Below are 24,053 nucleotides of genomic sequence, written 5' to 3' on the forward strand. Positions count from 1 at the left end.
CTAAAAGAGATAATTGATTTATCAGTAACGAAATTTGATTCAATAATTCATAATATTAAAATTTACTTCGAAAATGTTACAGTAGGTACTTTTCACTTTCCTTGTCTTACTGAAGCTGATGTAAAGATGGATGAAAGAAGGTTTGAATAACACAAGGTTTATATTATAAGGAGAAATGGATTTCAAACACAGGTTTATATAAAAAAATTGAAATCTCAGTTCAAAAGTATTAACAGCACTGATTATTTCACATTAATAAAAATGTTTACATTAAAATCTCAGTTCAAAAGTACTAACAGCGCTGATCATTCACAATAATATTACAATTACAAACTTGGTCTTTTGGGTGTGGCTTTATTGGCAAAGTGAAGTCTAACAATGTGACGCATATTTTATTCTTAAATGTGCCTCATAATATGGCATCGTCAAAAATAATTAAAGTTAAAATTAAATTCACATTTGAAAAAAATAACAAGAACGATGTGTAATTGCAGCTCTTTATAATTCCACTAAAGTAATATTGATCTTGACCTTGAGACCCTTGACTGATCGGTGACAGCCACCGACCGCCCAAATTGTTTACGATTATGTGTCACATGATATTGATTACTATTTCTTTCGAACAAGGATCTAAATGCAAGTGCTTTGTTTAAGGCACTGATTCGGGTGTTTCCGGGAATACGACAGTTTGCGAAGATTTGCATGCGCATTATTAATATGGGAGAACTGTAGATAGGTTATACCTTTATTATTATTTTATTGACAACGACCACAGATAATATATATTTCTTGAGTACACACTTTAGTAAAATGGAACGTACTAGAGACGGGACACATCAAAGTCGACGTTCTGAAATCGATAAAATATTAGAATTTTTTAAATTGTATTATAGTAAGTAGGTAGGTATATAGTATTTCTTACTTACTTTCTCATCAACAGCTTTAAAACAAACTATGATGTTTTTAATCAGAGTGCATATCTCTCTCATGCTGCCTCTCAAAATAATAACAATTTTAATATATTTTATTAATAATCTACCTTCATGTAGTTCATCGATACCTTCGTATAATTTGAGTAAAGTTTAATTTATGGTTTTATTATCCTATTGTTGTTGAAAATTTCGGTCTCTTTTTTTGTCATTTTGTTTGTTATTTTGGTCAAAATGCCGAGAAAGGCTGTTTTAAACTCGGAATGTCGTGAGTTTGTAATTCATTTGAGTTTGGTTGATAGAACAAAAAGAATTATATTACAGGACTGTGACTATTTGGCTCGGATAGATTGTTTGCAAGATGAACTGATCATCAATGTCGGTGTTTAATCTGACACATACAAATTGACCCGTACAAATATCGATAGGTACAAGTCGATAGAATTTTACTCTCGGACATCTCTAAAACTGCCAAACTCAAAACGTCATGAAAACGTCCCCCATATCATTGGTTCTGGAAAATGGTATAGGTACCTCTCGTTTTTGTTTTTGCCGCGTTTATTATCTTGTCTGTGAACGTCAACCGTAAACTGTGTACAGTGCCACAAACTTATCTGTTCCGGTGACAGCTCACGTAAATGTGTAATATTTCTTAATTCTGTAAGATTTTAAGTTTGCCAGTAGTGGTAATTCACTCTTGTAGTTTCAATAAACTCATCTAATCTATATCAATATATAATTCATTAGTAAATAATGAGGTATGGATAAATTAAGTTCGCTCTCACCGGAACAGATAAGTTTGTCGCACTATAAATGTCATTGAACATGTCAAAATCAAAAACTACATGTCAAAATCAAAAACTACATGTCAAAATTGTCAAAACAAAACACGTCGAACTTTTTGTTTTTATTTTATTTGTTTTCGACTTAACTGTAGAAATGTAAATAAAAGCTCAATAAAATATAACCAAGCCTCCGTCAGTATAAAATGATAAATCATGATATAAAGTTTTTAACTAGCGATGATTCAGTCATTGTAAAAAACGACGACTTCAAAACTTTCAAGTGAGTTATAAAACTAAACTTGTGTTCAAAACTTTACATAAATTCCTATTTATTTTTTATTTGACCGTGTTCCAGATATGAAAGTAAGAAAAAAAGCGAGGAGTCTGTTTACGACCAGGCTAAAAGGAGTTACTGTGAGCGTAGAGGTGGGAAGTGGCGAGTGCCTAAACCTCGTTTGATGCGAGAATTGGAGAGCAAACTGCGAGAGAGAAGCGTGGTGCTGTGCGAATGGCTGAGTGAAACCATCGTTGTTATCGTGTTCTCTTCTGGAAGCATCGCCTATTTGACTGTGAACCCGGACACTTTGGACCTGACACAGATACTGTTTGACCGCTACTGTATTGGAAAGCTGTCGGGCCAGTCTGTTACTGGTGGTAAGAACATCAATAAATTTTTTTTTACAGTTATCTGCTCAATTATTGAAATTAAAAAAGGCAACACTTGCCCTGAGTGCTAACCACAGCTTGCACTTGCATGAGTTTTCGGAACCTATTTACATCTGCTTATTACTGTGCTGAGTTTCTATCAAAAATGAGACCCTTATAGTTTTGTAATTTCTGTTTGTCCATGAGATAAAAAAATGTAAAAGTAAGTTAATATAATAATAATTTATTATTATTTATCACATTAATCCTTTCACCATTTTCGCACTGTTTCTTTATCTACTTGCATATTTTTTTAATTTTAACTTTTTGTTTTATTTTTCAGTTGTATTCAGTTCAACACACATCCTATTCACTCACACAGACTGCTCCGCTACTTTAATATCGTTTGGTAAAGTGGTCCCCCCGGGCGTCCTGAGCCGCATCTCAGATAGAAACCCACATGTTCAGGTATATTCTAACGAAAAAAGCATTAAGTCTACCATTTTGTTTCCAAATATTTAATCTATCTGATTACCACATAATGCATTATGACAATAAATTATTGGTGTATGTATAAATATGCACATTTGTAACACTGCCTTTTAGCATTAAACTCAAAAACTAACTGCTACTAGAAAATTATCACTTACCATAAATTTACATTATCTCTGAGTCCTAGAAACTTTTCATCCCTCAATTCCCATGAGAAACCCCTAAAGGACATTCCAGACCCATATTGTCTTCCACCATGTGGTTGGTCTGAGCTTCTACTAGTGCTAATTTAAACAAAGTCAAAGTCAAATTCTTTAATTAATTTTATAAATATAAAATTTTCTGATGAACCTCATTTTTTACAAACTGCTCTCCTTGTTCATTCCAGACCATAGAGCTAGCAGACGGCGCGCGCAGAGCGGAGCGGAAGGTGTCATGGAGCGCCCCCTCAGCCAGCGCCCCCGCAGTTGCCGCCCCCTTGGCTGCCGCCCCCGGGCCACGCGTGCTCGTGTGGACGGCGGCCGGCGCCGAGCCCGCCCCCTGGAGCCCCGCCGCGGAGGTGCGCGCCAACTTGCATCTGTATCAGCTACATGGGTGAGCTAACCTTCTTTCTTTCTTTCTTTTCAGTATACTGAGTGTAACTAAGATAGTTTCTCAATATTCGTACATAGAAATGCAGGGCCTCTAGTGATCGCTATGAGCCATAACAGCTGTTATCAAGCAATATTAAACATATTAGCAGTTACTATTACGATGCCTAAGCATCATCAATTTCCATATGTAATGTAGATAAGGCCGCAACTAATAAATTTAGATGCAGAAACGCTGTCCTACGAATTGCTCATAGCGAACATGTTCATAGGTATTATTGCTGGAATAATAGACCAAAAATGAAGTATACAGGGTTATTGGTAAGTAGACCTGATCCTTTCAGGAGGTGATAGAGGAAGGCATTTCCAGTCGATTGAACCCAATAATGCATTATCCGAAACTTAACCATTTCTAAGATATTTAATATTTAAGTTTATCAAAATTTTATGCTTAAAACCGAAAATAAAAAATACTAGCCATATTTCAATATTTTTTTTGGTTGTTTTCCATAAGTAAAGTAAAATTTTGGCAAAAAATTAAAAAACCCTAAATATTAAATATCTTAGAAATGGTTAAGTTTCGGATAATGCATTATTTTGTTCAATCGACTGGAAATGCCTTCCTCTATCACCTCCTGAAAGGATTAGGTCTACTTACCAATAACCCTGTATGATAAAAAATATGATGTAATTCCAGGCAGCACATGCACGTGGTGGCGTTTCACCAGCTTGAGGGCGAGACGCTACTCGCGGAGGTGTCGCGCGCGCACTGCAACATAGTGCACATCGTGGAGCAAACCACTAGCCATAAGGTAAGTTAAATAAACGTTTTCTTTTTTTCTTGTCCACCGCCGTTGTGACCGTCACGTCACCGAGAACGAGATTATTTTTATGATGACTTGCCTGTGACGTGACGGATGTGCAGTGGACACGCGGCTTAGTACTTAAAATAGGGAAAATATATGTACCTACCTACCATATTTCGGCACCGTCATCTCGTTCTCGGACATTGACGGCGGCGGTGGACCAACGGTGGACAAACGCTCTAACTCTATGGATGGCTTTGAATCCACTGGAACTATTTCAAACATCTTCAACTGAAACATACTCGTATTTCATATGACCATCGTGACCATCAATAGCATTTCAACCACCATTCGACTTCATGAATCTATAGTAAACCACCCAACAACCCTCAGAACGGAGTGACCCTCGATTGGCTTCGCTTCGACGTACCCCCCCTAGAAGAGGGGGTGATAAGGCTGTCCACACACCGCGCGGGGGAAACCCGGGCTTCCCTCCCCGCCGTGGCGCGCGCGGCGACACGGTCACCGTGCGGGCGCCGGCTGGTGGCTAGCTGTATCGACGGCACGCTGTGTCTGGTGCAGCAGGGGGCTGGATTGACGCATAGTGTTAAGGCTGGGTTTGTGAGTATTTTGGGAATTGTTTTTGTGGAATTGATAACGGTGATAAAGCGTAGTTATTGGATTGTTTGTCTCTGATATATTAAAGACTCTCATAATAGACTTCTTCACATAAGGCCTTGCCGCTCCCGTATCGGCTTATATAGTCACGAAAAATCGTGTTCCAGACATTAACTAAATCGTCTGTCATAGACGTACAAGGCCATGATGATGATCTCATAATTATTATGGTAACTATTGCCTATCGCATTGGAGGCGTTACGGCACTCCTGCGCCAGATTTATGTCAAGCATTCAAGTCTGTATTTTAATCTCAGATACTAAATTGACAGATTCTGAACATGGTTCATCAACAGTCGATTGTCCCGTGATTAAGTGACGTATCGTTCTATTGGCTATCTTTAGTTTTTTTCCTCCAATGATGACGTCACAACTACTGTGACGACTGAATGGTGTAGTGTAGTGGTTAGTGACCCTGACTGCTATGCCGAAGGTCCCGGGTTCGATTCCCGGCTGGGGTAGATATTTGTTTAAAAAAGGGTCTTGGGTGTTGATATTTATATTATTTATTTATTTATTTATTTATATACACTTTATTGTACACATACACAAGCAAACATAAAAGAGAACAGTTACAAATCAAAACACAAGACGTATACAAAGGCGGGCTTATTGCCAAAAAGCAATTTCTTCCAGCCAACCTACGACTGGGTGAAAGATAAATGACATTAGATCCTTTAACTAATTTGAGTAGGTACAATTAATAATTATCAAACAGAAATTAGCCTATGGTTTAAATCTAACCTTAAATTAACAGTGCATGATTACAACATAAAATAAACATAATATTATAACATATAACTTATATATAAAATAAATATATAACTTATAAAAATTACATTATACTTATATAAATAATACTACATAAATATAAATATATATACCTATATATCTATTTTAACTGCCAACCTAATGATTCAAAATAGTGATGTCTAACATTTTTTTTAAAAGTTGCCATTGATGGTGACTGTCGTACTTCCTCTGGCAAGGAGTTCCACAAACATGCTGCCTTCATTGCAAATGAATCGCTATAGGAGGCAGCATTATGATCAGGAATGCTCAACAATCTGTTTTCTACCGACCTCAAGGCTCTACCCTGAGAATGAGAACACAAAAACGAAAACTTGCACTTCAGGTATTGGGGAGATGAGGGGTTATTTAAAACACTGTACAATATGTTGAGAATATGAGTATTCCGGCGAAGGCGAATCGGGAGCCACTGTAATTGAGCTCGATACTCAGAAATGTGATCATATTTGCGCAATCCGAAAATGAATCGGATGCACAGGTTCTGGAGACGTTCGAGTTTGTTGAGTAGCTCTTCAGTGAGGTCAAGATAGCTTATTATTATTAAATACTTTATTGCACAATAATAAAATTATGTACATAGGCGAACTTAATGCTAACAGCATTCTCTTCCAGCTAACCTTGGGTGTTGTGGAGAAAGTTATAGGTAGTGCGAAAGACTGAGAGGAAAGATAATTTTGTAAAAATACCTACAAACACTAGAATACACTTACTTGTATATAATACATGTATAATAAATATATACCTATAAGTTACATACATATACAATACATAAACCTAATACATACTATACTTAACTAAAATAATATTTTATATATATATAATAATATCATAGCTTACATCGGCGTAATCAAGAATGGGAAACAGTAAGGACTGTGCCAACGTAACTTTAGTGTTCAGTGGTAGGAAGTACTGCAAGCGCTTAAGAGAATGGAAGGACGTATGTATCTATGTATTTGTGTAGATATATCAGCGGTTGTGTGTGAGATGTCCCACATATTTATTTATTTACTGTGTTTTTTGTGTTCCAGGTGCCTCTATCAGCTCACTGGGGCGCGTCCGTGCTAGTGGCGGCGGGCGAGGCGCGCCTGCAGTGCTTCGACCGCGCGCTCGCCCCCGCGCCCGCGCCCCGCCACGTCGCCCCCAGGTATGTAGCTAGATGACGTCACTAGTACTGCTGCAGTGCCTCTGTCGGCTCATCGTTGCGTTCGACACGCGTAGTATATAGTTGGCATACATTGTTGGTGAGAAGCGCGCGCTTGCACGTGTACGCCGCTCTAACTTAGTGAGACTGTTGTTTCTATGTATCGATAAAGTATTATTTGTTTCATCTATCTTGAACTTTCCAATCACTTCAAACGTGAATATTCAAAAGTCATAGATTAAACTTTGTTAAGAATGTACTCACTTCATGGGTCGCCCTATTTTGGTGTGCTATACCTACCACTTTAACAATAACAGTCATCATCATCAGCCTATGTCAACCCACTGCAGGGTATAGGCCTCCTCCATGTTAAGCCAAGGTCCACGGTCCTATGCTACACTCAACATATGATTTATTCCAGAGACCCCCCTCGCCTGAAGGTCCTCAGTTCGACCCCCGTCCGGGGCGGCCTGATGTTGCTGACCTCCTACTCCGGGACCACGCTCGCGCTACAGAGGATCACGCATCCACAGTTTCCAATGGTAAGTATATTATGATATGATGACTGGTTGGTAAACGTACTATAGTAGAGCCAAGTTATACGAGACCTTTTTTCTCGATATAGATTCTGATGTCCCTTTAAATCTGCCAGGACGATGGATTAATCCCTTTGTTCCCATCGAGTCACACATCAAACCTGTCACACTGTATACGGTTGGGAATTCTTCATGAAAAGTGTGCCATCTAGTCACAGTGTTACTCGATGGGAGTGTTACTCGTTGGGAATGATTTATTTCTGAATTCCAAACCAGCCGCTGTAACTGGATGGGAACATAAACTAGAAAATTCCCAACTGTTCTCCCGTTACTCGTTAAGATTTGTTCAGTGATGATGAATGATGATGATGCCTAACCAGTGATAGGCCGACAATCTTTAAGGGTGGATTCTACGAGTAATTTCATCGAGAAAAAACCCCCATATGTGGGGCCAAATCTCAATATTCTAGAAATGGCGGCCATTTTAAAGTTGCTTTGAACTTTTTTTATGTAACTTTTAAGCAGTTGTGAATATTTTAAATGAATAGAGATGACTTTTTGCGGATAATAGCATTTTATTTCATGTCCGTAAGGCGTTTAAATCTCGAGATGATTTTCTAAACAAGGAAGAAAATGTAATTTAAGTTACTTAGACCCCCACATATGGGGGTTTTTTCTCGATGATATTACTCGTAGAAACCCTTAAAGTTTGTCGGGTCCGAAAAACAACACACTGTATAAGTATTTAATATTACTTTTTTTTTATTTTCGTTTCTTGACAAAGTATGAAATAATAGAAATAATTATTCCCAACAATCAAATAAGTTTTATTAAACTAGTTAACAATAAAATTATAAAATCAAAACCGAATTGTAAAATCCAATCATTTTTTTTCTATGAATGATAGATAGATACTGGGTGGGTAGTACAGCAGTAGCCACAAAATAATAGAGAAAATGAAAACTTTCATTTCCCAAATTTTGCCTGGAGGTGACTTTATGGCAGTTTGATATTTACTTATCGACTCATATCTGCTCTGTTTCACCATGAAGAAATAATTAGGTAAATCCGAAGCTCAGTTCCGAAGTAACTACCGCAGATTAATGATGATCTGGCGCTTACACCGCGGGCGCGCCTCGGACATAGACGGAAGATGCAGATGATCTCAAAATAATGGCGAAAATTATGGGGACCAACACCGATCTAGTACTTACGTACTTATTTATTTATTTTATTCGGAAAACTTAAACTAGTTAAAACTTAATATTACTAATTTGCATAACAGCCATGTAGTAGTTATAGTTATCGCATATGGTGGAATTCAGATCCATTGGACTCTTGTATTGGCTCAAAAGACTTGATGAGGTTTCACTAGCGCCATCTACCTTAATCTCTTATTCCCTCCATCCAAAGGTTGTCTGGCAGAGATCGCTTTTAGTGATAGGACCGCCTTTTGTACCCTAATTAGGTTCATCATCTTTAGCCTATAGCAGTCCACTGCTGGACGTAGGCCTCTCCCAAAGCACTGGATGAGATTATATTTTATTATTCTTTTGGGGTGTACAAATAAAGTGTATTCTATTCTATAATCGGTTTGGTCTATGGTGGAAAATTCTAAATTGAAAATCCCAACAAGTTACTGTGACTTGTTGGGAATTTTTATTTTCATAGTCCCAACTAGTTACAGTGTTACAGTTGTATGTGACACGTTGGGAATGAAGGAAAAGGGCGTTTCAACGAGTAACAGAGTGTGGACTGATGGGAATTTTATGTATAAAATTCCCAACGAGTAACAGTGTGACTGGTTGAGGTGTGACTGGCTGGGAACAAAGGGATTAATCAATCACGTTTTTGTGACACACCTTAAAAGATCTATTTATTTGACGTTATGCTGATCTCAATTACTATGCTATTGGAGGAGCCCATAAAACACTTCATCTACACTCAGTATCCGCAATATTTATTTATCTATAGAAACTTTAAGAATAGAATATAATTGAATATATTTTTATTGCATGTAATAATTTTACAATTATTTGTCCATTGTCATAATATAATATTACTCTACCACCATTTCACAAAGGCCCCGTTAGCAAGCTGCTGCAATCCATAATAAGTTAAACAAGCTATCCTAAAATGCACTTTTAACATTTCTCCCGTTGTCCCCCAGGCGTGGATCCGCTTGGGGCGGCTGCCCCGCGCCGTGGCGCACCTCCAGGCGATGGACTGGGAGCAGGAGCCGGACCAGTGCCTGCACGCCTTCCAGACTGTCACATGTGAGTCTAGATATTGTTGTAAACAATAGTCAATGTCCTACCCAGGCGTGGATCCGCTCGGGGCTTCCAGACCGTCACGTGTGAGTCGCATTTGTTATTGTATTACTAGCTGTTACCACGAGCTTGTCAATGTTGTATCCGGGCGTGAATCCGCTCGGGGCGCCTGCCCCGCGCCGTGGCGTGTCTGCAGGCCATGGACTGGGAGCACGAACCGGACCAGTGCATGCACGCCTTCCAGGCTGTCACGTGTAAGTCTAATATACAGGGAGTTGCAAAAAGGGTATACTAAGCCGAATCCTACGTGTGCAGCATCATATATCTAAGCATCATATATCTAAGCCCGAAAGTGGAAGACGTGAAAGTGATTTCACTTTCGGGCTTAGTATACCCTTTTTGCAACACCCTATATATCACTAATGAGAATCAAGAAGATATCTGTCAATCTTATATCGCTAAACAATGCTTTACTAGTAGTGTGACTAGTTTTTGTGCTAAACTAAGACGAGACAACTCGATTAATTGTAGTTAAAGGCTTCCCGCAAGGCACAGTATTTTCCCCTTTACAATGGAAATTATGAATTTATTTATTTATTAATTTATTCATTAACAACGTAATACATATTTTAATTACATAGGCAAGTCATTTAGTTTTTACCGACCCTTAACTTATGGAGGCAGTCCCGCAATATCTTGAGATGTACTTTCAGGAGGCTTTAATGGTTACAATTACTTACTTAAGGTTTCGCCGCTGGGCTGGGTATGCAGACGTTTTATAATGGATTTCATTTAAATATAAGGAATTTCACGCATGTGAAACAAATGTGAATTGTCATGTTCATATCTATCTCCACATTCCAGTGTCAGCATACCGGCACCGCCTAGACAGCGCTAGGTCCGCGGTGGTGCAGGCGGCCGTGGGCGCCGCGCTGGCCTCGCCCGCCGCCGCGCGCGCCGCCCGCCGCTTCCACACGCAGCTACTGAGGTATAGTCGGCTAAACAGATATGTGTGGCACGCCAACGCATTAGTTTTATGATCCACACAACGGTTATGCTTCTTCGGCAAATATGACCACATGACCAGCCCACTGCCACTTCAGCTTGCATATTTTGACAGCTATGTCGGTAACTTTCAAGTAACTTTAGTCCTTTGACGGATAACCTTTAGGACATTTCATTTCCTCACCCTAAGTAAGTACTACTGCTCATTATTACCTACTACACCTATTTAAACCTTACATTTTCCACTCCCAACCCACAGACACGGCCGCCTAGACAAGGCCCTCCACCTGGCCATAGACATCGCCAGCTGGGACGTGTTCCTGGACTGCCGCTGGGCGGCGGCGCGCGCCGGGCGGCCCGCCCTCGCCGCCGAGGCGCAGGAGTTGGCGCTGCAAGCCAGGAGTAATAGCGGTAATTAACTATACAGGGTGTTTCAAAAAGGGTAAAAGTGACGTGACCAACAAAGTTTCTATGGGAAATGACAAAAAAAAAACGCGAATTTGGAAATTCTGATTACATTTTCGGGCTTAGATATAACATACTGCACATGTAGGTTTCGGCTTAGTATACCCTTTTTGCAACACTCTGTATAATTAATAGGTACACACGGTACTACGTACCATTGTAGATGGTGTAACGTTGTAGGTATGCAAGATTGACAATGTCGATTTACGATAGCGCGCAGTGGAGTGAGAAAAGCGTCTTAAACTTATGGTACACCTTCAAGATCCTTCCAGATGCTTCAAGTCTGCCGTCATCCAGCCAATCTATCAGGTACAATTTTACAGTATCCCACTTTTCTAATTAATACACATATGTACACATACATAAACATGCTCGCGACTGTAATCCCCGAAGGGGTAGTCATAGGTGACCCGCTTTTCGCTGTACATTTGTACCTACTCACGTGATAGGTTGCGAGTCGTATCACCGATTTCTAATTGTAAATGAAGAAAAGCGGATAGCTGAGAGCACTATGTAAATGAAGAAAAGCAGAAACTGGGAGCACTATCTAGTTGGCCATAGACGTATCCAGCTGGGACGTGTTCCTGGACTGCCGCTGGGCGGCGGCGCGCGCCGGGCGGCCCGCCCTCGCCGCGGAGGCGCAGGAGTTGGCGCTGCAGGCCCGGAGTAATAGCGGTAATTAACTAAATAATTAATGAATAGGTACACACGGTACCTTAGTCCTCTGACGGATAACCTCATTTCTGATACGATCCATCAGAGAAACCCTAAGCATAGCTCTCTGAGCGACTTTAAATCGGTGGACCAGTCCTACCGTCAGTTTCCACGTCTCTGTATCATACGTCATCACTGGCAGGACGAACTGGAGTCTTTAGTTTTTTGTTTTAAGAAATGGCCGAGAAGAATATAGCCAGCCAATCTATGAGGTAAAATTTTACAGTATCCCACTTTTCTCATAATAAATGAAGATAATCGTATAACTGGGAGCCCTATCCACCTGGCCATAGACGTGTCCAGCTGGGACGTGTTCCTGGACTGCCGCTGGGCGGCGGCGCGCGCCGGGCGGCCCGCCCTCGCCGCCGAGGCGCAGGAGTTGGCGCTGCAGGCCAGGACCAATAGCGGTAATTAACTATAGTGTGACCATTAGTGCTGTGCACTCCCTGAGGTATGTCAGCGGCGAGACGAGGGTGGGGGTCACACCTCTGTATGGGCAGCCATATCACACTATATCCTTATAATGCATGAAAGAAGATATTGGCATAAGTCTTTACGAAATTTATGTAAACTTCTTCCGATTCGCGGGTATCAGTTGTAGGTAGTCTACGAATAGAAAGCCAGACTCCAAAGCCATCTACAAAATTAATTAAATTTTACAGAACAACTTTTTTATTAATAGAAACAAAGTAAGATGGAAGATAGAAATATGCATTTGGACGCCACTGATATCATTTGGTATATAAATTCGCTTGTAAAACTTAAACAAACCTTTTCCTCTCCACAGAATCAGAATGCTCCACCGACTGCTCATGCTGCTCCTCAACTTGCTCCCAGTCCTCTTGCTCGAGCAGCCCCGCCCCCCGGCCCCCGCAGCCCCCGCCCCCGCTGCCCCGCGTGACCACCGTCCCCGTGCCCATCCACCAGCCAGAGCCAACCTCCACACACAGCATCCGACCCAACCTACACCAGTACCTAGAACGAGACCTCACCATATGGAACACCGAGGTCAAACCACCCAAACCGACAGTCAAATGGCGAAGCATGGATAACATGCTGGATGATACGCAAGGAATATCCCGAGTGCGTAGCCTAATGACTATAGATGAAAGACCTTGGATGTCCTCAGTCATAGATGTGGTGCCACGGCCGTATGACGACAAAATGGCGACGTTGAACTACAATAATCTGTATCAGAGAGAGCTGAAAGAGACAGAGAACACGATGTACAGACAGCAGAGCAGGTTCGCTGCGGGTGAGAGAGGGAAGGAGAGGGGGAGGGGAGGGGAGAAGAATGTCAAGTTCTCGGATACGGTCACCATTGCTGTTGTGCCGGTGAGTTTACATTATTTAGTTCATTATAATTAGCACTACTAAAGGCTGATTATTTGCTATTTCAGTTTTTGAGAGTACTAATAAGAGCTAACCACTTGGAAGGAACGTGAAAACCCTGTTTTAACGGAGTCCGGATGGTATAGTGTGATCAATTACCGCTGTGCACTCCCGGGTGAGACGGGGCAGAAATCGGCTACTGCGCTCTGTCACGTCTCTATCTTTGTCTCTGTCATACTCATGGCCGCCTCGCCCCGCACCTCACAATCAGTATTTAATATATTTTTACTGATATAAAAATCAATGAATTTGAGCCTGGCTTAAAGTGTTTTTAATAGCGTGCAGATTTAGACACGCACGCGGGATCGCACGCAATTTTCACGCGTCCCGCTTGCATATTCCACGCGTTACAATGAATACTTGTATGAAAATAACACTTGGGGCAATCCCGCATGCGTGATGGAATCCAAACGCTATTTAAAACACCCTAAAATTATTATTGAGGTTCCATTTCCGTTCTAAACTTGATTACCAGGCTGTACGTACATTTTTAGTTTCAATTATATTTTTAGTCATACATCTATCCGCAGGAGCCCCCCGGCCCGTCCCCCGCGCGCGAGCTGGCGGAGAGCCTGCCGCTGTGCGCGCCGCACAACTACCTCGCCGCCTTCGAGCCCGCCGGTACAAGAGACACGGACTATGTGGACGTGTGATGTGGCTTGAGCACTGTGCAATGGGGCACTGAATGAAGGATATTGCACCATGTGTGGGGTGGGGTGAATGACGGGTCATTGCGGCTTGCACGAACTATTGACTTGTAGCACGGTTTATTGCACTGTGATTGGGGGGATAGGGGTGATTGTGACATATTGCACCTTCTGAAATGGGATATTTTTGTCTTCGAGACAGTCTGACTGAAATGTGATGCACCCCGTGTGTAGGGGGGTGATTGTGGCTTGAACACTGTGCAGTGTGCAGTGGTGCACTGAATGAAGGATATTGTACCGAGTGTTTGGGGAGTAGTGGTGACTGAATAAACGAAATAAGTGTAGCATGGGATATTGCACTTTGTGAAATATGACTTGAACAACGACCTCCGATGTTGTACCATGTGTTTAGGGGGTAGGGTTGATTGTAGCTTGGACATTTTGCACTGAATTAAGCTTATGATATTGCACTATATATATGCATTGCATTTTGAACTTTGTATCGTGTCATAGTTGAAGTCTTGAAATAAATAGTCATAAATCTTTTGTATCCACTTGTTAGTTAAGTTACAACACGACATAAATTTAAGCAATCTAGTAATATACAGCAGTAAAATTGCATTTGTAAGTAAAGTAAAGTAAAAATCGTTTATTAACAAATTGTTTAAGTACATTTTGTGATGTGGCTGTAAATTCCACACTAGGCGAACCTGTGTCGTGGAGCATATTCTTAATATATGTGTGTAACAGAATGTATCGAATACCCGGCAGCTGGATCGTGAAAGCTGAGGTATTGTGTTGCTCTTTGGACGTGGCCTATGTCCAACAGTAGATATATTGCACGATGTAATGATATGAATGTGTTGCACGCGTTTATGCACCTTGATTACGTACAGTGGCATGCACAGAATCCTGATCCCTCTTACAGTATCATTGCTACTGAGAGGCGGTCAGATTTTTTTGTAGCCCACTGTACCTACAGTCGGCAAAAGAAATTTGTATCCAACGCCCAGAGCAAACACTTCAATTAGGTTGGACTAATGTATTGTCTGATAAATACTTCATAAACATTCTTCAACCCATCTAGTTACCTTTGAATCTCAAACTGTTTGCACTGTAGGTGGATACTTAAATCTCTTTTATTTAATGTACCTTTACAAATTATTTTGTTCTGAAATGTGGCTTTTAGCATGGATGCACGCTTTGTTTGTCACTAAATGTTGTTAAATATGTACCTATGTATTTTAATCGCTAATGATAATGTTTTACTTAAATAATTCATGTTATATAATTTTAACTATGATTTCCAGGTAATCTTTCCTCAGTGATCGAGTCGATGTCTTTAAAATTATACTAAATTAAATACTTTCGCCATAGCCACCTTGGTAGATAGCTTTATCTACTATGTAGCTGTACACCTACTGATACACGTAATGCCAGGCTATATTTCACTCATATTAATTTCCTTTTCAGAGACCCCGGCAAAACCGCCACCGCCTAAAATAAAAGTAGTTCACTTCGGTATGGTATAATCATAGGAGTAAGTAGTTATAAACTAGGATTAACTATCATTATAAGTTAAGCTAAAATGTGAAACTTATCCGTCCAGTACTTAGCTTTAAGCTAACTTTAGTACCTAGCGCACAATTTAAAATATACCTCAAAATAATAGATTTATTAATTTTTAAGAACTCAGAACTATGTTTAATAATTATAAATATGAACTATAATATTATGTAAGTACTACATAGTTACATGTTTTGTAAGTAGGTCTAACTCATAGAGAAAAGAACACTACGTTTTAAGAGATGGGAGTACAAGGGCAAAAAAGGTCTAACTACTGAGAGTCTCAATTTTTGAATGCATTAACGTTTTTTAAAGTGCCTATACTTTCATGTACAAAAATATATTTTACCCCATCAGCCTAAATACTGTTTTCCTTTTATCTAAGTGTAAATATAGTGAGTTGAAGTGCCTAGTTAACTAGTTAGTAACGAACCACTTCTTATCCACGCCTAGCGCAAACCAAATCTACCCTAAATCACGTACTCCCTAAATTTTAATCCAGTGATTGATGGTACAGTTTGGGGCTAGGAAACATAATCCCTCTCAGTGACAATGCTACACCCGAATCCGCGTTGTACTATGATGCTACCAGAGGAGTCAGGTATCTTGCCTGTACACAAGAGCTGTATGTTGTTTGATAAATTATTCTTTAGTTTTGGGGATACTATCTCTATTTCCTAATTGATGTAGGTAGTAGGTACCTAACTAGCTTAGAAAAGTAGATCCTAACAAATGAAAACAAAACATACATAAAGATGTTACTTTATTAATTTAGAGCAGTTGTTGCACAACAATTTTTGACGACATTGGTAAGTCTTAGGAATAAAACATTGAAAGGATGTATTCATCTACTTCAGCTTCTTCTTGGGGCGGAGGTTGTTGGTGTGTCCGCACTTGGTCTTGCGGCAGTTGGTAGCACGGGGGTGGAGGCGAGCGTAGCACTTGCGGCAGATCATCTTGTCACAGTTGTACTTCTGGGCCAAGATGCGGAGAGAAGGCTCAATGATACCTGGATAGAGAGAATACAGTTATAACCTGCAGCTTCAGAGCAATTATACATCAGTAAATAAACAATTTATGGCTTTACAGTAGAGAAATTCACAGATCCATGTTTGTTCCAGTTGTGTGTTTGCTGTAATTTTAATTGGCATGCATTTTCTTAGCCTGAAATATAGGTAAATGAGTTATTATTAATCATTTGGTTAGTAAGGCAAATCTTGATATCAAATAAGAATACACAGCTTACCTCCTCTAAGCCTCAACACCAAGTGAAGGGTAGATTCCTTCTGGATGTTGTAGTCGGACAGGGTACGGCCATCCTCCAGCTGTTTACCAGCGAAGATCAGTCGCTGCTGGTCCGGGGGGATACCCTCCTTGTCCTGGATCTTGGCTTTGACATTTTCGATGGTGTCGGAAGCCTCCACCTCAAGGGTGATGGTCTTGCCCGTAAGGGTCTTCACGAAGATCTGCATATTGTTGCCTGAAATAGGGAAACGTAAAACTTAACTTAGAATTTCAATAATGAGCCACACACGACTGCAATGTCCGGAAAATCAAAAACAAATGAATAAATTTTCACGTCGATGACAGAGAACCATGCGGAAAGAAATTTAAATTTCGAATAGGCAATCAAAAAGTTACAATGTTGATAGTTTCTTCAGTAAGCCTACAGTAGATTACCGTAAAAAAGTTGTCGTAAATCACAAGTTTGGTAAATTAATTACGATTTTAAAGTAATTTTAGCGGCTTACCTCAGTAAAACAACGTGTTCACGAACTTGTCAAAAGTTACGGAAAGACAGAAAGATGGCCGCGCTATAGAGTTGTTCGGAATCTAAAAATAAATAAATGAAGTCAATAGTGGTAGAATATAATTAATTTTTGTTTCAAATTAATAACGCTTTTAAACGTATGGAGATATGGAAAAAAAGCAAATTTTTGTTAGATTATATGTGAAAGATACCTAAAACTATAAATAAAGATTAAAATAAATAAAATCTACCTACCACTTGAAATGGTTTCAAAACGCATACCAAAATAAAAGTTTGACAGGAGCGTTGCGTGGGAGCTTGGGGGCAAATTCAAAGAGTAAATCTGCGAGACAGTACCTAGTAAAATTTTATGAAAACCACATGAAAAACACGGACACACAGTAAATTTTTCTGTAATATTCTTACTGTAGCTGGGGTTCAACTGTAAATTTATTGTACCTAATACGCAACAGGGTCCGATTACTACTCTGTGCATTACGTTTAGAAACTAATGATTTAAAAATGAAAAAATATGTTGTTTGCTTTTTTTATTCAGCATTAAATGAAAGCACAAAAAATCGTTTTTTACAATGATTTCCTTCAAGTGCATATAAGAATATATTTTTATTGGCATGAAAATAAACAATATTTTTTTGACATACGGGTGCTACAGAATATTTTTTTTCCGAACGCATCTGAAAAAGTACTTGTTTCGTAACAGGGTGCTTCAGATAATTTTCATCGAATTTTCCGTGAAGAATCCTCGAAATCAAAATGTACCACCAACTGAGCAGAGCCACCGGCAGGCTGGTAGCCGCCACTAACTTGCAAAGCCCACTATTCCCAGTTGTGAGTACAGTTAGCGCTTATCTGGCCTTGTGCGAATTTGCGAACATGGTTGGTTATTTGTGATGACTGTTCCAGGCGCCCCTTGCCCTGCAACGAGTGGAGGCTCCGATCCAGTACACCACGAGCCACCTGTCGACCGTGACGGAGGCGGCGTGCTCCACCGGCAGCCGGCGCATGGTCCCGGGCACCAACATCCCCTACCCACCCGTCCCGGAGAATGTGCGCAAACAGCAGGAGACTTTCCAGGTAAATGTACTAGTTATGCACATAATTTGGTCGGCACAGTTGACATGCATGTGTAAATTTTGGATTCAACGACTCAATAACCAATTCTGTGTCCAATTTGAGGGAAATTACTAGGATAACTGTTTTTCTTTATCATCTTTATCAAAACTGAAAATTTGAGGGTTGTTCATAAAAGTGAAGTTTATATTAATCTTTTATTGATATAGTTAGCACAGTACACAAATGAAGAAAGTGCCTATTTATGATTTTCTGAGTTTCAAGTTCCTGTATGTAACTCTCATGTGGAACTAGGTGTATGTATGTGTGTGTACATGGAAGAGCCTTGGTTTCAGCTTTCAGCCCAGCCAGGCTATAGCTCCTATTAACTAAACTTGATGTTCCAATAACTGTGAACCATGAATAAATCATCTTGTTCCTAAGTAAACTAAAGTTGTAAATATTTAATTACTGTGATAGGTGGCAGTAATTTATACAAATATATCTATTCTAATTAGAAAATATTATTACTCATCCATGCTACAAAGTAATAAATATTTTGTTTTTTTTTTATCTTCAGAAAGACAATGACCAGCCCGTGTTCCTGAAGGGAGGTGCCTTCGACAGCATCCTGTACCGTCTGACCATGGCTCTGTGCGTTGTCGGCATCATCGGGGTCGCTGACACCGTCTACGGGCACGCTTTCCCCAAGAAGGCGTAAATCTTACCAAAATAGTTTATTTAATGCGGATTTAATTATGTATTAGCTACCTGTGTTATGAAACAACATCTAGTTGAAGAAAATAAAGCTTATTAAATGAAATTTTAAGCATTTCATTCTTAAGTACTTACACTTTCTTGAATTCAATACAATACAATACAATACAATCCTCTTTATTTGCACCAAAAAAAAACAGAATCAATACAAAATAAAACTTAAAAATAACAACAGTACAAAAAGGCGGCCTTATTGCTTATAGCAATCTCTACCAGACAACCTTTGGATGGAAGAGAGTTATATAAATAAAAAAATAGGATTAGAGGTAGTTGTGGTGCAAGAGTATAATACACTACATAAACATTTAGGTATGTTGAGGTGCGACGATATAAATTAAAAGTCCGAACTCCAAATTAATATTAAAAGTTTATTATCGTCACAATAACACACACAGGAAAGATAGAAAGATAGAAGGTGTGAAAGAAGAAAGCACAAATAGTTTTTAGATAAGTTAACGAACAGTTTTTACACAAGATACACGAAACACGAACAGTCAATAGTCCTTATCACAAAGGCATACGGTTGATATTCGCGTAACAGGCGAGAGCGCAAACAAATAATGTAATAGCCGCGGAGGTGTAGTTCACGACTGGCGACTGATGCGCGCTTGCTCGCGCGCACAGAATTCGCGGGTAAGCGCATAATAAAAACGGCAAAGTGTGTATCACATTTTTAACCACTGACAACAAAAATAAGGTGTTATAATTTTGACGTGTATTTGTGTATAGATAATTATGATATAAATAGATAATGTTTTGTATAATATAATAATATAGGTGTAGGTATATAAATAGATATTTTTAGATTATAATTTTATTTCTAATTTTGTATAGTGTAAGTGTAAATATTTGTAATAGGTAAATAATTAAATATAATGATAAATATATTTATGTGTGGTGAGTACGCCACATCACCCCCCTCCAGAGACCGGGTTACGGGCGATAAAAATCGGGAAACCGGACTCTTCGCCCAGAACGAGTGGTTTTGATGGGAGGTTGAGGTGGAGATGCACGATTGACGTCCGGTACTGGTGCAGGTGTGACGTCAGATGCAGGCGTGACGTCAGGTGCAGGTGCAGATGTGACGTCAGGTTGCTGGTCAAGGGTGTCCGAGTCCGTCAGTATGTAGGCTGGTTTAAGGCGGTCTAATGATACTGTAACGGCTTTGCCCTTGACATTTAATTTAAAAACTTTGGCACTGATGCGCTCCAAGACTTCGTGCGGGCCCGTGTATGCGGGTTGGAGTGAGCCTCGCAGCGCGTCTTCTCGAAGGAATACGTGGCTGCAAGTGGCGAGATCCTTAAAAACGAAGGTCTTGGGGTTACTGTGGTGCGAAGTTGGAGTTGGTCGCAATTTGTTGGCGAATGACTTGAGTCGGGCGGCGAATTCAGTCACATCGGTGGTATGACCAATGGCTGTCGAGTTGAAAAACTCGCCCGGCAGACGTAATGGTTCGCCATACAGCAGATCGGCAGAGGAACTCTGGAGGTCGTCCTTGAAGGCACTCCTTATGCCGAGTAGAACAAGTGGGAGCGACTCGGTCCAGGTGGTGTCAGCGTGGCACATGATTGCAGCCTTGAGCTGCCGGTGAAAACGCTCCACCAACCCGTTACACTGCGGATGATAAGCGGTTGTCCTTCGGTGCTGGAATCCGACAAATTTGGACAGGTGCTGGAAGAGGGCAGACTCAAACTGCCGGCCCCTATCGGTAACGATGGAGGTTGGGCAGCCGTACCTGGATATCCAGCAAGCTAAAAGCGCTTTAGCCACTGATTCCGCTGTGATATCGGCAATTGGGACAGCTTCCGGCCATCGCGTGAAGCGATCGACGGCTGTCAAACAGTACCGGTATCCATTGGAAGGAGGAAGAGGGCCGATGAGGTCTATATGGACATGTCTAAATCGCGTCGCAGGTACGTCAAGTGTGCCCAAAGGCGCGGACACATGTCGGGTAACCTTGCAACGCTGACAGTCTAGACATGCCTTAGCCCATTCGCGGCAGTCTTTCCTCATCAGTGGCCAAACGTAGCGCTGTGCTACAAGTTTGGCACTAGCATTGGCTCCAGGGTGACTCATCGAGTGTAGGCAGTCGAAAATGGCCCTGCGCAAAGGCTTAGGTACGAATGGCCTGGGGGTCGGTGTGCTGATATCACAGTACAATTCAGTACGACACCCGGGAATTGGTACCTTTGCTAGCCGAAGTGATGATTCACCCTGCAGCAACTGGATAAGCTCCATGTCTGAAGCTTGGGATTCGGCTAATACTTCACCGTTGACTGGACTTTGCAGCTCCTCAACACGAGAGAGCGTGTCAGCCACCACGTTATCCTTGCCAGCAATGTGCTGGATATCGGTGGTGAACTGAGATATGAAGTCCAGGTGTCTATACTGACGTGGCGAACAGTTACGCTTCCGTTCGTGGAAAGCGAAACACAGCGGCTTGTGGTCAGTATAGATGGTAAAGTGCCTGGCCTCTAGCATATGCCGAAAGTATCTGATGCTCTCGTAAATCGCAAGGAGCTCCCGGTCGTAGGGTGAGTATTTCACCTGCGTAGGGTTCAATTTGCGGGAGAAAAATGCTAGAGGCTGCCAAATCCCATCCTTGTACTGCTGCAAAACACCGCCCATCGCCGAATCAGACGCATCCGTGACTAGACTCAGTTTGGCCTGCGTATCCGGATGAGCCAGTAGCGCTGCGCTACAGAGGCTGTCCTTGATGTCGCTAAAGGCCTTCAGCGAGTTTCCGCTCACGTCGACGGGCTGTGATGCCTTTATGGAACCGGTCAGCAAAGCGTTAAGGGGAGCCTGAGTTAGGGCAGCATTGGGCAAAAATCGGCGGTAGAAATTGACCATGCCGAGGAAACGCCTGAGCTGCCTTGCCGTGGTTGGCACAGGAAACTCCCTTATTGCCTGCACTTTGCTTTCCAGAGGTTTAGTGCCGTCTTTGTTGATCGTGTAGCCTAGAAATGTTACCTCAGGAGCGCCGAAAACACACTTCGCTGTATTCAGGAGCATGCCGTATTCCTGCAGCCTGGAAAATATTTGGCGTAAGTGGTTCTCGTGCTCTTCCTGGGTTCTGGAAAAGATCAAAAAATCGTCCAGGAATGGGTAACAAAAATCTAGGCCACGAGTGAGTTCGTCAACAAATCTCTGGAAAGTTTGACCTGCATTCCGTAAGCCAAACGTCATGAACGGAAACTCGAAGAGTCCGAAGGGTGTAGTGATCGCGGTTTTCGCGATATCCCCTGGGAAAACTGGGATCTGATTATAGGCCTTAACCAGGTCCAGGGTGGAGAAGATCGTACACCCCGACAGACTGTGAGAAAAGTCATGGATGTGCCTGATTGGGTATTTGTCCGGTACCGTTCTGGCGTTCAACGCCCGATAATCACCGCAAGGACGCCATCCGTTGTCCTTCTTCAGCGCCAGGTGAAGAGGAGACGCCCAAGGACTCTCGGAGGGACGCGCCGTGCCATTCGCCAACATTGCCTCGAACTCCGACTTCGCAATTTTAAGTTTGTCCGGGGCGAGTCGGCGCGGGGAACACGACACTGGAGGACCTGGGGTGATGCGGATGTGGTGTTGTGTGTTGTGTTTAGGTGTGCGTGGTGAGCCGGCTGGCCGTGTAATGTCAGGGTACTGTGAAAGGATGACATGATACCTGGAGTCGCCAGTCGAGACCTTCACACTGTAAACACAAGAAAATTCATCATCATCAACAGGTAAAGCTATACTACAAAGGCTAGTGGTGTTGTCACATAGGCGTTGATTTCTTATGTCTACCACAAGGTTGTAGAATGATAAGAAATCAACACCTATGATGGGTTTTGTAACATCAGCTACTGTGAAAGTCCAGTTGAAATCTCGGCGTAAACCTAAATTAAGTGTAAGGTGCACTGAGCCGTAAGTGTATATAGTCGAACCATTGGCGGCACACAGTTCATAATTAGTCTTTGCGCGTCGCTCACGAAGTGCTGATCTGGGGAAGACGCACAAGTCACTTCCGGTATCGACCAGATATTGCAGTCCAGATCGACGGTCTGTCACGAAGAGGCGACTTGTGGCGGTGGCGTTGGAGGGTACGGTCGTCGCTACTTCCGGCCCTCTTGGCCGTTTCCCGCCGTGAAGTCGCAGGGCTGGATGCATCGCTTCGCCTGGTCCCTGAACCTCCAGTGGTGCCAGCAGATCGGATGCTTCCGGTAGCTGGACTGGGAACGGGTCGAAGGTGATCGGCGGTCACGTCGCTGCGGTGGTCGTCGGTCGCGGGATCGGGATCGGTCGCCGTGGACGTGGGCAGTGAGTGCGCTGACCTGCTTCGTCAACGCTGCGATCTGCTTCGCCATCTCCTCCATTGCCGACGTTGGCCTTGAGCTGGCCACGGCTGAGACGTGGTGTCCTGGCACGAAGTCGTGTATTCGATCCGCTAGCTCGGCCAGTGCATCGAGGCTGGAAGTTGCCTGGGATGCCACGATGGTCTGCATGCTGCTGGGGAGTCGGCTGGTCCAGATGGTCTTGAGGAAGTCCTCTGGAACGTCAGGACCACCGAGGTGACGCAGGTGACGCAGGAACTGTGTGGGCTTGCGGTCGCCCAGCTCCTCGTGCATCAACAGCTGCTTCACCTTGTTCTCCTTGGAGACGCACAGCCGCTTGATGAGCTCCGACTTCAGCTTCTCGTACTTGTCGGTGTCGGGTGGCGAAGTGATAATGTCCTCGACCTCTGCTGCATACTGATGCTCCAGCTGCCCGATGACGTGGTAGAACTTCGTGGTGTCATCCGTTATTCGTGAAATAACGAACTGGCCCTCGAGTTGCGCGAACCAAATCGCCGGTTTCTCGGGCCAAAACGGGGGTACCTTTACGCCCACTCGGCACACGTCGGGCTGGTCAACCGCGGTCACCGGCGCACGCTTCCTCGCGCGCGGCGTCGGTGGCTGCGACTCTGCCGTATCTGCATCACTGTCCGTCATCTTCTTTTTATTCACGGT

General features: G+C 42.1%; 4 protein-coding genes across 4 annotated transcripts; 2 read left to right on the top strand and 2 right to left on the bottom strand.

The window, feature by feature from the left end:
* The first annotated feature begins 1,805 nt into the window (after positions 1 to 1,805).
* On the top strand, positions 1,806 to 15,636 carry LOC119694044 (WD repeat-containing and planar cell polarity effector protein fritz). The gene is made up of 16 exons (XM_048624472.1): positions 1,806 to 1,994; positions 2,070 to 2,368; positions 2,703 to 2,827; positions 3,240 to 3,445; positions 4,139 to 4,253; positions 4,641 to 4,868; positions 6,763 to 6,878; positions 7,297 to 7,417; positions 9,582 to 9,687; positions 10,546 to 10,669; positions 10,946 to 11,097; positions 11,713 to 11,826; positions 12,120 to 12,272; positions 12,653 to 13,200; positions 13,788 to 13,878; positions 15,378 to 15,636. The coding sequence occupies exons 1-16, from the start codon at positions 1,918 to 1,920 to the stop codon at positions 15,434 to 15,436; spliced, it is 2,634 nt and encodes an 877-aa protein (XP_048480429.1). The 5' UTR covers positions 1,806 to 1,917; the 3' UTR covers positions 15,437 to 15,636.
* A 580-nt stretch (positions 15,637 to 16,216) lies between these two features.
* Positions 16,217 to 17,240, bottom strand: LOC105397135 (ubiquitin-60S ribosomal protein L40). Its single transcript, NM_001305519.1, is given in 3 exon segments — positions 16,217 to 16,479; positions 16,717 to 16,950; positions 17,222 to 17,240. Coding segments are annotated over 2 exon segments (387 nt in total). The 5' UTR covers positions 16,943 to 16,950; positions 17,222 to 17,240; the 3' UTR covers positions 16,217 to 16,318.
* A 667-nt stretch (positions 17,241 to 17,907) lies between these two features.
* On the top strand, positions 17,908 to 19,114 carry LOC105397136 (cytochrome c oxidase subunit 7A2, mitochondrial). Its single transcript, XM_011569147.3, has 3 exons — positions 17,908 to 18,069; positions 18,145 to 18,315; positions 18,872 to 19,114. Exons 1-3 carry the CDS (start codon positions 17,995 to 17,997, stop codon positions 19,010 to 19,012), a joined length of 387 nt encoding a protein of 128 aa, XP_011567449.2. The 5' UTR covers positions 17,908 to 17,994; the 3' UTR covers positions 19,013 to 19,114.
* A 4,045-nt stretch (positions 19,115 to 23,159) lies between these two features.
* LOC125489247 lies at positions 23,160 to 24,035 on the bottom strand. Its single transcript, XM_048624473.1, has one exon. The coding sequence runs from the start codon at positions 24,033 to 24,035 to the stop codon at positions 23,160 to 23,162; it is 876 nt and encodes a 291-aa protein (XP_048480430.1).
* Between the last annotated feature and the right edge of the window lie 18 nt (positions 24,036 to 24,053).

The sequence above is a fragment of the Plutella xylostella genome, chromosome 12 (assembly GCF_932276165.1).
Source record: "Plutella xylostella chromosome 12, ilPluXylo3.1, whole genome shotgun sequence".
NCBI classification, from domain to species: Eukaryota; Metazoa; Arthropoda; class Insecta; order Lepidoptera; family Plutellidae; genus Plutella; species Plutella xylostella.

Excerpts from the sequence above, each read along its gene's own strand:
- LOC125489247 (XM_048624473.1), bottom strand. The coding sequence starts at position 24,035 with ATGACGGACAGTGATGCAGATACGGCAGAGTCGCAGCCACCGACGCCG.
- LOC119694044 (XM_048624472.1), top strand. The coding sequence starts at position 1,918 with ATGATAAATCATGATATAAAGTTTTTAACTAGCGATGATTCAGTCATT. Across the intron at positions 1,995-2,069 it reads GACGACTTCAAAACTTTCAA|ATATGAAAGTAAGAAAAAAA; the intron begins GTGAGTTATAAA and ends ACCGTGTTCCAG. Across the intron at positions 12,273-12,652 it reads GCAGGCCAGGACCAATAGCG|AATCAGAATGCTCCACCGAC; the intron begins GTAATTAACTAT and ends TCCTCTCCACAG.
- LOC105397136 (XM_011569147.3), top strand. The coding sequence starts at position 17,995 with ATGTACCACCAACTGAGCAGAGCCACCGGCAGGCTGGTAGCCGCCACT. Across the intron at positions 18,070-18,144 it reads AAAGCCCACTATTCCCAGTT|GCGCCCCTTGCCCTGCAACG; the intron begins GTGAGTACAGTT and ends TGACTGTTCCAG. Across the intron at positions 18,316-18,871 it reads AACAGCAGGAGACTTTCCAG|AAAGACAATGACCAGCCCGT; the intron begins GTAAATGTACTA and ends TTTTATCTTCAG.